General features: G+C 46.6%; 1 protein-coding gene across 1 annotated transcript in view; it reads right to left on the bottom strand.

Moving 5' to 3' along the window:
* CHAT (choline O-acetyltransferase) overlaps window positions 1-13,032 on the bottom strand; it is a gene marked incomplete at both ends in the record, with an annotated part of 46,575 nt that overhangs the window by 23,858 nt on the left and 9,685 nt on the right. The window contains one exon of the mRNA XM_079706900.1: window positions 11,207-11,384. Coding sequence (XP_079563026.1) covers window positions 11,207-11,384 — 178 coding nt within the window. The remainder of the gene's footprint in view (window positions 1-11,206; window positions 11,385-13,032) is intronic.

Here is a 13,032-nt window from a genome sequence, read left to right as displayed (position 1 = left end):
CACCCTCAACTAATTGAAAAGAACTGAAATCATACAAAATGTGTTCTCTGACCACTGGAATCAAGATTTTTAAAAACAGCAGAAAAATAAATGTTCCAAACATTTGGAAACTAAACAACACTCTTCCAAATAATCCATGGGTCAAAGAGGAAATCTTAAAGGAAATTTTTTAAAAACCATAGAAATAAATGAAAATAAAAATACACCATATCAAAATTTGTGAGACACAGCTAAAGCTTTGTTGAGAGGGAAATGTATAGCACAAATGCTGACATCAGAAAAGAGGAAAAGTCTCAAATGAATAATATAAGCTCTCAACTCAAAAACTTAGGGAAAAAAAGCAAAACAAGGAGGAGGAAAGAAATAACAAAGAGCAGAAATCAGTGATATTGAAAACAGGGAAAATAAAGAAAGAAAATCAATGAAAAGAAAGCTGTTTCTTTTCAAAAATCAATCAAATCTCTAGCAAGACTAATGAAGAAAAACAAAAGAGATAAAAGACACAATATCAGGGATTAAACAGGCACATCACTGTGGATCTTGCAGATATCAAAAAGATAACTTTTCAGAAATACTATGAACAGCTCTACAGACATAAATTTGACAACTTAGATGAAATGGACCAATCCCTTAAAAAGTATAAACTACCACAATGCATCAAATATGAAACAGATAATTTGGAGACCCTGTAATTATTAAGGAAATTGAATTTGTAAGATTAAACTTTCCCCTCCCCACGAAAATCTCCAAGCCCAGATGGTTCTAGAGAAGTCTACCAAACAGTTAGGGAAGAATTAACTTCAATCTACACAATTTCTTCCAGATAATATAAGCGGCAGGAACACTTCCCAATGTTACCCTGACACCAAAACCAAATAAAACAGTACACCTCCACCACGACCCCCAAACACACGAAAAAAACAACCAATTACAAGACAAATAACCCTCATGAATATAGATACAAAGATAGTTAACAATATATCAGCAAATAGAATTAAGCAACATATAAAAAGAATTATACACTGTGACTAAGTGGGTCTTATTCCAGGGATGCAAACCTGGTTCAATATTTGAAAATCAATTGATGTAATCCACTGTATTAACAGACTACAGAAAAATCACACGATTATATCAATTGATGAAGTGTAAGTGACAAAATTCAACATCTTGTCATGATAAAATCTCAGAAAACTAGGAATAGAAGGGAATTTCCTCAACTTCATAAACAGCATCTACAAAAAAAGCCTATAGCTAACATCATACTTAAGGGTGAAAAGACTGCATGCTTTGCCCCTAAGATGAGGAACAAGAAAGAATACCCATTCTTAACCACTGCTATTCAACATAGTACTGGAAGTTCTGGACAGCACAAAAAGGCAAGAAAAGGGAATAACAAAGAAACATAGAAGAAAGAAAAAACAACTGCCTATTTTCATACTACATGATCTGTCTATGTAGAAAATTATAAGGAATCTACAAAAAAAACCCCATGTAGAACTAATAAGTGAGTTAGAAGTTCACAACGTACAAGATAAACATACAAAAATCAATTGTATCTCTGCGTACCAGTGACAAGGCAGGAACACCAAAATTAAAAATACAATGTGATTTAAATCATGCAAAACAAATGAAGTACTCCAGTGTAAATCCAACAAAACCATACAGGACTTGTATACTGAAACTGCAAAACACTAATGCAAAAAATCAAAGATCTAAGTAAATGGAGAGACATACCATGTTCACGCATTGGAACACTCAACAGGGTGAAGATGCCAATACTCCCAAATTGATATACAAGCTTAACACAGCTCCCATCAAAATCTCAGAAGACTTTTTGTAGATATAGACAAGATTATTCTAAAATCTATGTGAAAAGGCAAAGGAACTAGAATAGCTAAAACAATTTTAAAAAACAATAAAGTTGGAGGAGTCAGTGTATCCAATTTAAAGACTTATCACATAGTTACATAGCCAAGAATGTGTGGTATTGGCAGAGAGCTGAACACATAGATCAATGGAAGCGAACAGAAAACCCCAAAATAGTCTAACACAAATATGTCCATTTGATTTTGACCAAGGTGCAAAAGTAATTCAGTGGAGGAAGAATGGCCTTTTCAACAAATATTATTGGAGTAATTGGACACTCATAGGCACCCCTCCTCAAAAAAGCTTGGATAAAAATCTCGTATATTAACGCATATGTGTGGAATCTAGAAAAATGGTATAGATGAACTGGTTTGCAAGGCAGAAATAGAGACACAGGTGTAGCGAACAAACGTGTGGACACCAAGGGGGGAAAGCAGGGCGGGGGGGGATAAACTGGGAGATTGGGATTGACATATATACACTAATATGTATAAAATAGATAACTAATAAGAACCTGCTGTACAGCACAGGGAACTCTACTTCGCTGTATAGGAGAAACCAACACAGCATTGTAAAACAACTATACCCAAATAAAAAAATATTTTTTAATCTCATATCTTATAAAAAATTTAATACAAAATGGATTGTCAACTTAAATGTACAATATTATAAAACTTTTAGAAAAAAATAGGAGAAATTCATCTTTGGGATCTCAGGCTAGGCAAAGAATTCTTAGAGTTGATGCCAAATGTATGATCCATAAAAGAAAAAATTGATAAATTGGATTTCATCAAAACTAAAAACATTTCCTTAGTGAAACACCCTGTTAAGAAGATGAAAAGATAAGCTACATATTGGGAGAAAATATGAAGCCACATATCCAATAAAAGGCTAGTAAAGAATATAGAAACAGGGCTTCCCTGGTGGCGCAGTGGTTGAGAGTCTGCCTGCCAATGCAGGGGACACGGGTTCGTGCCCGGGTCCGGGAAGATCCCACATGCTGCGGAGCGGCTGGGCCCGTGAGCCATGGCCGCTGAGCCTGTGCGTCCGAAGCCTGTGCTCCTCAACGGGAGAGGCCCCAACAGTGAGAGGCCCATGTACCGCAAAAAAAAAAGAAAAGAAAAAGAATATAGAAACAATTCTTAGAACTCACAGTAAAAAGAAAACCCCAAAACCCAAAACCCGAACCCCAAACAATCCAATTAGAAAATAAGCAGAAGACATGAAATGATATTTCCCAAAAGATGAGCTATAGAGGGAAATTAGCCATGAAAAGATATTCAACATCATTAGTCATAAGAGAAATGTAAATTACAACTATAGTAAGATCACTACACACCTATCAGAAGGGTAAAAAAAAAAAATAGTGACAATCCCAAATGCTGGTAAGGATGCAGAGAAACTGGATCACTTATACGTTGCTGATGGGAATGTAAAATGGTACAGTCACTCTGAAAAACATTTTAGCAGTTTCTTGAAAAATTAAGCATGCAAATATCATATGACCTAGCAATTTCATTCCTGAACATTTTTTTCTGAAATGAAAACTTATGATCACACAAAAACCTATACATATATGTTCATAGTAGCTTTATTTGTAATAGCCAAAAAGTAGAAACAACTCAGATATCCTTCAATGGTTATATCACTCATTGTGATATATCCATACTGTGGAATGCAGTATGAACTATTCACACATGCAATAACTTGGATGAATCTCCAGAGAATTATACTGAGTGAAAAAGCCAATCTCAGAAGGTTACATACTGCATGACTCCATTTATATGACATTCTTGAAACAACATCATAGAAATGAAGGATAGATTAGTGGTTGCTAGGGGTTAAGGAGGGATGGGGCTGGAAGGGAGGGGGTGTGGCTATTAAGGGAACAGAGGGATCCTTGTGGGGATGGAAATGTTCTGTATCTTGACTGTATCAATGTCAATGTCCTGGTTGTGATATTGTAAGATTTGCAAGATGTTACCATTCGGGGGGAAAATGGTACAGGCGAGTTTATTTCTTACAAGTGCATGTGCAATTATCTCCAAATAAGTTTAATTTAATTTTTTTTTAAAAGTCAGGAGCCAAGAATTTCTTTCCTCTGGGTTCTAGCCACCTTTCTCACAAAGGCAGATTTAAAGAGCTGTCATACTTCTAGAATATAGGGGAGAGGTGGTGAGTGGAGAAGGTCAGGAGATACAAAAAATCCCCAAAACCTCTTAGCTGCCTTGTAACCAAATATCATAGTGCTGCTCATGAAATGGACAGTGAGGGCCAGAGAGATGGCACCCAGCGAGAAATGAAAGAGGACAGGTGTCTGGAGTGCATGCACACAGAGCATGTGGTATGTGGGGAGCCCGGGGGAGGCAAAAGAGCACCCCAGAGTCAATAAGGGTTAGGGCTCCACACAAGGACTATAAGCCATTGAGTCTGAGGCCATGGGCCACTGTCACTGACTTCAAGGGCAGTGCCCATCAACAGGTGTCCATTTTCAGTTCATCGGATTTTTCCAGAGAGGTTGTGGGCTTGGGCAAAACATCCCCAGAGTGTTTCCCCCAATCTAATAAGAGTTATCCCTTAGCGATCACCCTCAGTGTGCCAGGCACCAGGCCACCAGCTTCGCATCCCCTTGGTCCTATCCACAGGTGGGGCTGCTATTTCCACATCCTGGCCTAGGAAGCCAGGCTCCAGGGGACAGCAGTGAGGCACAGGTCAAGCTCAGGCCTCTTGTCTTGGACCACATGCCTCTCCCTGCCTGGATGCTCTCATCCATAAAAGCCTTCATGCTTCCACTGTAGGAGGGAGGGGTTGGCCCCAAGAAACAGCATTCAGCCTCAAGAGACCAGGAGGTATTTCTGGGCCAGTTAAATCAGACATGCTGTTATTGCTAATGTGCAATTGTTTTCCAAATCAGCAGACTTGCCTATCTCTGGATGACAATATTTAAAGAGCAAAATGCCCCATCCCGAGTGGTTCTTGTAAACCATGACCGAGGAGGCTTTCTGCAGACACAGCTACCTTCTGTCAGTTCCCTCCTTGAAAGCAGTGGCTCAGCTCTAATTGGCTGCTGGGGATAAATATTTACAGGACTGTGTAAATGGCAGCATATGCCTCCGAAGTCTGCTTGCAGGTTCTCCACGGCAGCACCCATGCAAGCCAGCGGGCTGCGGTGGGTGAGTGGGGTGGAGGTGTCTCCAGCTGGCTATCCTTTTCCTACAAATTGACAAGCGCTGTAGTCTTCCAGACTCAGGGCTGGATGTCTAATTAAATTTCCAGACCAGGATAACGGTGTTGGCTCCTCCTGGGTTCGGGAAGGCCATAGCTTCGCGTTGGGCGGGGAGGGAGGAACTGAGAGGATGTGCACGGCCCTCCTGAGGCCTGAATCCCACCCCTGCCCACCGGGCCCCGCAGATCTCAGGCTGGGGAGACAGATGTTCCCTATTCAGTCCTGGCTCCACTGCCCACCACCTGTAAGGGTGGGGACTCCCTCAAACTGTGGGAGACACAGCCTCCTCTGCTCTGTGGGGATGAAATTCTCGCCTCATAGGCTATTATGAAGACAGATGGCAACAAGGGACAGAAAGCGCCCAGGACAGGGCCCAGCACCAAGGGGAACCGCCATGCACAGTAGCCGCTGATATCTGAATAAGTGGGTCCCAACCTGGGCTACACCTGAGGATGCTTTAAGAATACAAATCCCTTGGCCTCACTCCAGTCCCACTGGAAAATCACCAGCACCCAGGAATCTGGGTTTTTTGGGGTCTTTTTTTAGGAGCTCTCTAGATGATCCTGATATTGTCAGCTAGCCCCAGTCCCACCGACCTCAACCCACCTGGGTTTACCTCTAGTCCCACTTGACACAGGAAACCCTCCTGGGCTATGACGTGCAGAGGGGTGAGCCCTCCCAACGCCCGCAGGACTCCTGATGGAGACCCTCCTTTGGTTTTATCCTGTCCACTCTTGCCCTAACGATTCTGCTTATTCTGGTCTCCCCAGCAAGTTGGCAGGCCTCAGGGGCAGTAACGGTTCCAGCAGGTCTTGTAGCCCTTGGCCTCCCCGGAGGGCACTCCATGTGGGCTGTGCCCCACTGGCAGTTACTGGACCTCCATGAGCTCCACCCTCTTGATGTCATGGCAGAGGGTCAGGGGTTGGGCAGCCTGGGGGTTCACAGAGGTAGCCATCCTGGTTGGGGGATCAAGGGACCATCTCTGGAAAGAGAGCGGGTTGATGAAATCAACTGCCCCTCTGGGTCTCAGCTGACCCTGTGAGAATTCAGGGGTGGATTTTGTCTGAGTTCAGGCTCCTTGGTCCAGGCCTCCATCAGGACAAGCGGAGCTCAGCATGTCTAAAGCCTCCTGCTGGACAGTGCCAGCCTGGGCCCAGTGCTCATGGAGTGAGTCTCTGCCTGGGTCCCAGGAGGGGAGGTGGAGCCCTTGGGACTTCAGCTGAGATACCCTGGAAAGCTCAACCCATTTCACAGAATTAACTGTGGTTTTACTGTGAGCCAGAAAGACCCTCAAGCCTCACAACGACAGCCAGCAGCTGCTCCTGGAACCAGGAGAGAGGCTTCCCCAAGGTTAGGGCTTTGGGAGCATCGTATGCAACAATGACCACCATCCTTGGGTCTTTCCCTGGCACTCTCATCCCCTGCTGTTCCAGTGTCCCCTGTGGGGACACAGCCCTCCCTCTCCCCCTCTCCTCCTTCCTGGACTCTTCACGGTGACTGACTGGCTATTCCCTTGTGTTGTTAACCTCTTCTGAAAGTGTTCTATTCACCTTCTGCCTCAACTGGAGGGTGGCCCCCCTGAGGGTCCACTTCCCTGAACCCCCTCCTAAGAGACTGTTGTGTCTCCTCACGCTCACCAGGGGGCCAGATTGGTAGGGGGCTTCCCCTTCTCTGTTCCTGCTCCTAAATGACTCCTCCTCCTCCCTTTCCCTTTGGAGCTGCGGCTGTTAGGCTTTCATCCCTCCCATCACACCCTCCTCCTTGCTGCTGGGCTCCACTGACTTCTTCACAGTGCCCGGCCATGATGACCTGGGCTCCTGGCTCATCTTCTTCCTCCCCATCAGCACTCTGGCCATCCTTCCGGTAGCTTGGACATTCCCGTGTGTGTGACCTGGCTGGCATACTCCTCTCTCAGCCCCTTGACTTCTCACTTTTGACAGTCTAACCTCAGTACCCACTCCCACCATCACATCTGGGGGTGTACCTCTATGAGGAGCCAACCCCCTCTGAAGCTTAGTTCAAGCATGCCGCACCCTGACCACACTCTTGACTCCTGCTTCACACTCTCTTACCTCCCACTGCAACACGTCTCACCTCACTGACACTCTCAAAACCCTTGGGCCCCACTGCTTATTTCAACTCTCCACCACCCACCCCTGTCTTTCACTTCCCTTCTGTGATGGGCTGAACTATGTCCCCCCAAAATTCCCAAGTTGAAGTCCTAACCCCCTGTACCTCAGAATTGGACCGTATTTGGAGATGGGGATCTTTACAGAGGTAATTAAATTAAAATGAGGTCACTGGGGTGGGGCCCTAATCCAACATGACTGGTGTCCTTATAAGAAGAGGAGATGAGAACACAGACATCCACACACACAGAGGGAAGACAATGTGAAGACACAGGGAGAAGACGGCCATCCATGAGCCAAGGAGAGAGGCCTCAGAAGAAACCAACTCTGTTGACATCTTGATCTTGGACTTCTAGCCTCCAGAAGTGGGGGAGGATAAATGGCTGTTGTCTAAGCCCCGCAGTGTGTCGTACGTTGTTATGGCAGCCTGAGCAGACTAACGAATCTCCTTACTCAGTTCAGATTCCAGCATTATAGTCATTCTCCTGCCACACCTGCCCCCCACTCCCTCCGTTATGCTCACCAACCTTGGCTGAACCCAGCGACCCACCTTCTCCTTGCTTGAACCTCAGGACCTGAACACTATGGGGAGGGGAAATGCAAAACAATGCTAATTAATTTCTTCTAAAATGTACGACCCCAAGCCCTCAAATATGAGCTCGACACAGTCCATGAATCTTAGCAAGTTTCCTGAGTAGGCTGCCTTTCCCACTTTGCAAGAGGCTATTTCATGTATTCTCTTCTGCCTCCAGTGCCCCACCTTCACCTCTCTTGGTGCATAGCCTGGCTCTGTGGATCTGAAGCCAGAAGCCTCTAGTCAGGAACCTCCTCTTATTCCTGCTACCACAGCCACATCCCCGAGGACCTCGGGCCCAGATCCTGTTTTCCCTGTACCAGTCAAAGGCCTCTGATTCTCTGGGTTCCATTTCCTTTTGCCTTTGCAAGAATTCCACCCCTCTGTTTGTCTCCTCTCTCCTCATTAACAATTTCACTTCCTGGATTACTTCCCTGCACTTGCCTCTCCTACTAAAAACACTGCTCTTGAGCCCCATCCTCTTCCCACCACTCCCATTTTTCTGAACCACCCACCCTTCAAGATTCTACTCAGTGACCGTCTCATCAACAATTCCCTCCTGCTGTTGGATGGCTTCCATCAGCATACAACCATTTACCCTTCTTAGCACTCTAGTCTGGCTTTGGTGAAGACCACGGATGACTTAGGGTTGCTAAGCCCAGGCTTTCCTCTCTGTCCTGTTCTTCCGTGAGCTCTCAGCAGCATCCCACGTGGTCAGCGGCTCTCTCCTTCCCTCTTGGATTTTTGTGACTCATCTCCTGGTTTCCTCTTGACTTCACAGGCTGCTCTTTTGCAATCCCCTTTGCATCTTTCTCTACCTGACCCCCAAGGCCCCATTCTTCCGTTTCCAGATGATCTCATCCAAGTCCGTGACTTTAAATATCACTTCTGTGCTGATGGCTCTCAAATTTATATCTCTGTACCGACCTCTCCCTTGAACACCAGACACATAGATCTAACTTGACTCAAGGCGTCTCAGCCCTAACATACTTGGAAAGGACTTCTCCATTCTGTTGCCACTTCCCTCACCTGGTTCTCATCTCAGTGAATGGTACCACCATCTACTCAGTTGCTCACATCAAAAACCTAGGACTCTTGCTCATTCCTCTTTTCCTTATTGTCACTTCTAGTTTGAAACGTACCTAGACACCACCCATGTCTTTCCATCTTCACTCTCCACTCTAGCCCAAGCTGCCTTAATCTTTCATTTTTACACCAAAATTGTATCCTAAGTGGTTTCCCTGTTTTCCTTCCATGGGAAGGGGCGCTCCAGAGAGGAGAGTTCTGTGAAAGATTGGCTTCCCGCTGTGCAGATGACACACTCAGTACTAACTGGATTAATTAGATTTCCAAAGGGAAGGCGTGTATGCGTCCCCTCCTTTCTGCAGTGCTTCCTTTAGAAACAGCACTTCCATTCAGAAAGCCAGATCAAGTGCCATTAACAAATTAATTCTGATTAGCGTACCCAAGCACTCAAACCCCAAGGCAGTCCCGGTCAGTTCTGCAGAGAGATGGCTTGGGCCTGGCCTGCTAATAAAGTGGGAACCGTACTGGAAGCAGAGGCGATTCTTTTGATGCCTGTCTCTTTCCCTGGAGGGGAGAAGAGTGGGATTTGATTACACCATGGTCTGCTGAGGGAATCAACTCACTTTCAAATCATAAGTTATTAATTCCCCCACTTGGCAGTGAGGTCGGTGAGAACAGGGTCAACTCTTACACCTCTCTGTGACCCATGCAGCCTCCGATTTAAGACCAAGCACTTGAAGATACCCAAGAATCGAATGAAAGAAAAATTCATTGGTAAGTGGAAAATAAGTCTGGAGCCCAGTATCCTTAGTAGTCCTTCATTCTTTTATTTAACAAATATAATTGGGGACCAACTGTGTTTGGGACAGCAGATTCAGAAGTTAAACCAGGTAAGGCCCCTGTTCTCCTGGACCTTATAGACTTGAGGGGGTGGGGCAGGACAGATCATCAGCAACAAATCAATCAGAATCAAACAAGTGAAAAGCTGACTTCAGAGGGAGAGAAATGCAATCAAGATGAGAAAACAGGACAAGGGAACAGAGTGTGCTGGGGAGAGCTGGGGGATTCTCAAGGAGGGTCTAGGGTGGGGCACCTGAGCTGAGTTTGGGATGGTGCAAGGGGCCAGCCAGCCTTGGGGGAAGAACTTTCTAGGGAGAGGGAAGTGCCTGTGGCCATACATCCAAGCCCCACCACCTTCTCCTTCTCTCAGTACATTTAGCATGGCCACCTTTGCCGGCCAGACTGCTCTCCTCATGGTACTGGGCAGGTCAGACATGGCCCTGCTGGGCAGTCGACTTTGCCTGCAGTTGGTCTGCTTGCCTGGACACTGTCCCTCCCTCCTGCCCCTCTCACTCATGTCACAGGGCTTTGCTCAATTCTCACCTCTTCCTACAAAGCCTTTCAAAAGCCTCCCAATTAAAATGGCTCCCTCCCCTCTCTGAAGTCCTGGAGCATTTATTTGGCCCCTGCTGGCTCCACTGCCTTACATGGGTAGACACTGCATTACTATGTACTTAAATCTGCTCCCTCATCTGCCATCCCTTCCCCGATTCCTATTGAAGGGGCTGCTCAGGGCCAGGGGTTCATCCTCTCTGTCCCTTACACTCCCTAGGCCTATCCCAGGTCCTCAGCTTACAGACACTCAGGGAGTCTGAATGGTCACCTGGTTGCATCAAAACCTGAGGGGCAGACAGAGGCTCACAGAAGTGTCACCCCTCATCTGGGAATCTCTAACGTAGGCAAGCAAGGAAGGCTCTCCATCCAGTTTCTGAGAATAGGGTTCACTTTGGGTTTGAAAAGTAGTTTCCAGAAGGATGGTTTGAAAATGTTAAGGCTCTTCCTGGATTTCTTATGGGAACGCTCAGAAACTTTCATAAGAGCAGCAGCCTGAAGGATAAGGTCAGCTTGAAGATGAAGAGTTCTGGGACCATGAAATCACAGGAAGGAGGTAGCCAACCACCCTCCCAGAGGTGGCTCCATCCCAAATTCCCACCTGACAGCTCTCCCAGTGACTCAGACTCTTGAAATGAGTATCATCCCTGCCCACCAGTAAAACACAACTGCTTCATTGCAGCTGGCCTTCATCCAGCTCATAACCTTCCCTCCCTCAATATTCCTGGACATCCTCAGATTCCAGGGCTAGTCAGCCTCACCCAGAAAGCTAGCACATTGTCAGATGAATTACAAGGGTACAAGAGGTGCCTTCAGTTTCAAGGCACCCCAGCTGACAGTAGGACATGCCATCGGTCCTGGGTTGGAGGGAGGCCTGAGCTCCCCGCGCTATGGCAAATGGGGATGAGGCATGGCACCCGACCCTGGAGGGAGGGGAGCCGATGGGTGTGAGGATGAGATGAGCGTGGAGACGCACTGGGCACTGCTGCTAACCTTTCACGAGGACCGTCCTGGCCTCAGCCCACTCGCTCCTCCCGTCTGACGTCAGCAGGCCGATTGGAGGTGAGCGTTCATCCTCGTTGGAAGCCATTCTGACTATCTTTCTCAACTGAGTGAACAGATCCCCCTCACTGAGACGGCGGAAATTAATCACAACATCCAAGACAAAGAACTGTGGGGGAAACAGGTCAAAGACGTCACTCAGGGCGGCCAGCCCAAGGCGTCAGGCCCTCCCTGAGCCTCCACGCGAGAGCAGGGCAGGGATGCTCGGGCCCATGGTTCCCAAGGTACGTGATGGTTCTGAAGAGTCCTAATGTGGGGACCAGCCCAACACTGCCGACTGTGCTGGACTCCAAACTGCCCCAAATCAAAGAAGGTCGGATTAAACTTACTAAAGAAAGCTTGTTTCTGTAGGTCCTAGATTACATAAAACCATTATGTTTGTGGGGAATTGCGTAGAAATGGATACAACTTCTGTTGGAGGGCTGTGTCAATCAAAACTGAAAATGTGCATGCCCTGTGATTCAGCAGTTGCTCTTATAAATACATACTCTAGCCTGAGGCTTAGAGAAACGTTTACTCTTGTGCCCGGAAAGACATATAAAGGAATGTGCATATCAGCCTGTTTGCAATAGCAAAGCGGTACAGAGAGCCCAAATGTTCGCCAGTAGGGGAATGGTTAAGTAAATTGTGGTGTACTCGTCCAGTGCATGTCTATCCAGCAGTTAAAGGGAATGAACTAGCTCTAGGTACAGCTACAGGGATAGGTCTCAAACACACTGGTGAGTGGAGAAAAAAAGCAAGTCAGCAAATAATGTGCAGAGGAAGATTAAAATGGAAAAACAACACACAAAATGCTCTATGTGTACGTGTACACATATATATACATGTGCACCTGCGTGTGCTCTGTGTGTAAGGCTTGTGAGCTGTCGTTCAGCAGTTTTGAAGCTAGAGCCTCGGGCATTGTAAAGGGTTTTATTCCTAGCCCCAGGTCAAGAACGCTTGTCAGCTGGTTGACGTGAGTGTCTGGTCCCACACACTGAACAGCATACAGGTGGCCCGGCTCAGGGTGGGAGCCTGAGAGCGTTTCTGGAAGGGATGGACGCTAGGGTGCATGGGTGCTGGGAAATTCTGGGTTTGACTTTTGAACAAAGATGGAGAAAGGTCCTCGTTTTGTGGCCAGCCAGGTGTCAGGTGGGCTTTGAACCTGGGAACGGCCATCCTCCGATGGCAGACTTAGGGCTCCTGGCTTAGACTGAAAACGTCAGGTGAGCCCAAGAAGAAAACACTGTAGAACAAATACCAGGGGAGTCCCCAGGGTGGGTGTCAAACTTGGGTTTTGACAGAAAACAAAACAGCTTTTAGTCAGATGGAATATTTATGTGGAGCCTCAATATATAGAATATACTGTCTGTTGTCAGAAGTCCTCACGCTCGGCCTGTCCCCTGGGCCCCCATGGACTCTTTTTTGTTCCATGGAACACAGTCTGAGGACCTTGTGGGCTTGTGACACTGGCAGACCTAGGAGGACTTCTCACCCTTGGACAAACCACTTAACCTAAGTCTCATTTCCTCATCTGTCAAATGCAGATTCCAAGGCCCCCTCTGCAGGGCCATCGTAGGATCAGATGGGATGAACGGAAGTGCCAAGCCCACCGTCTGGACATGGAAGTCCTGACAGTCAGTCTGTAAACTGTTCGTCTGTCTGTATGTGGTCTCCAGGAAGGCCACGGCCTGGGTGACTGCATGTGGAAGGGCTAAGGACATGCTGGGTCTCATTAATGACTCTCAGTCCATCCAGGCGGTTCTTTGAACCTGACC

Source organism: Hyperoodon ampullatus (assembly GCF_949752795.1).
Source record: "Hyperoodon ampullatus genome assembly, chromosome: 1".
Classification (NCBI taxonomy): Eukaryota; Metazoa; Chordata; class Mammalia; order Artiodactyla; family Ziphiidae; genus Hyperoodon; species Hyperoodon ampullatus.
This window is presented reverse-complemented; position numbering and strand designations above follow the sequence as displayed.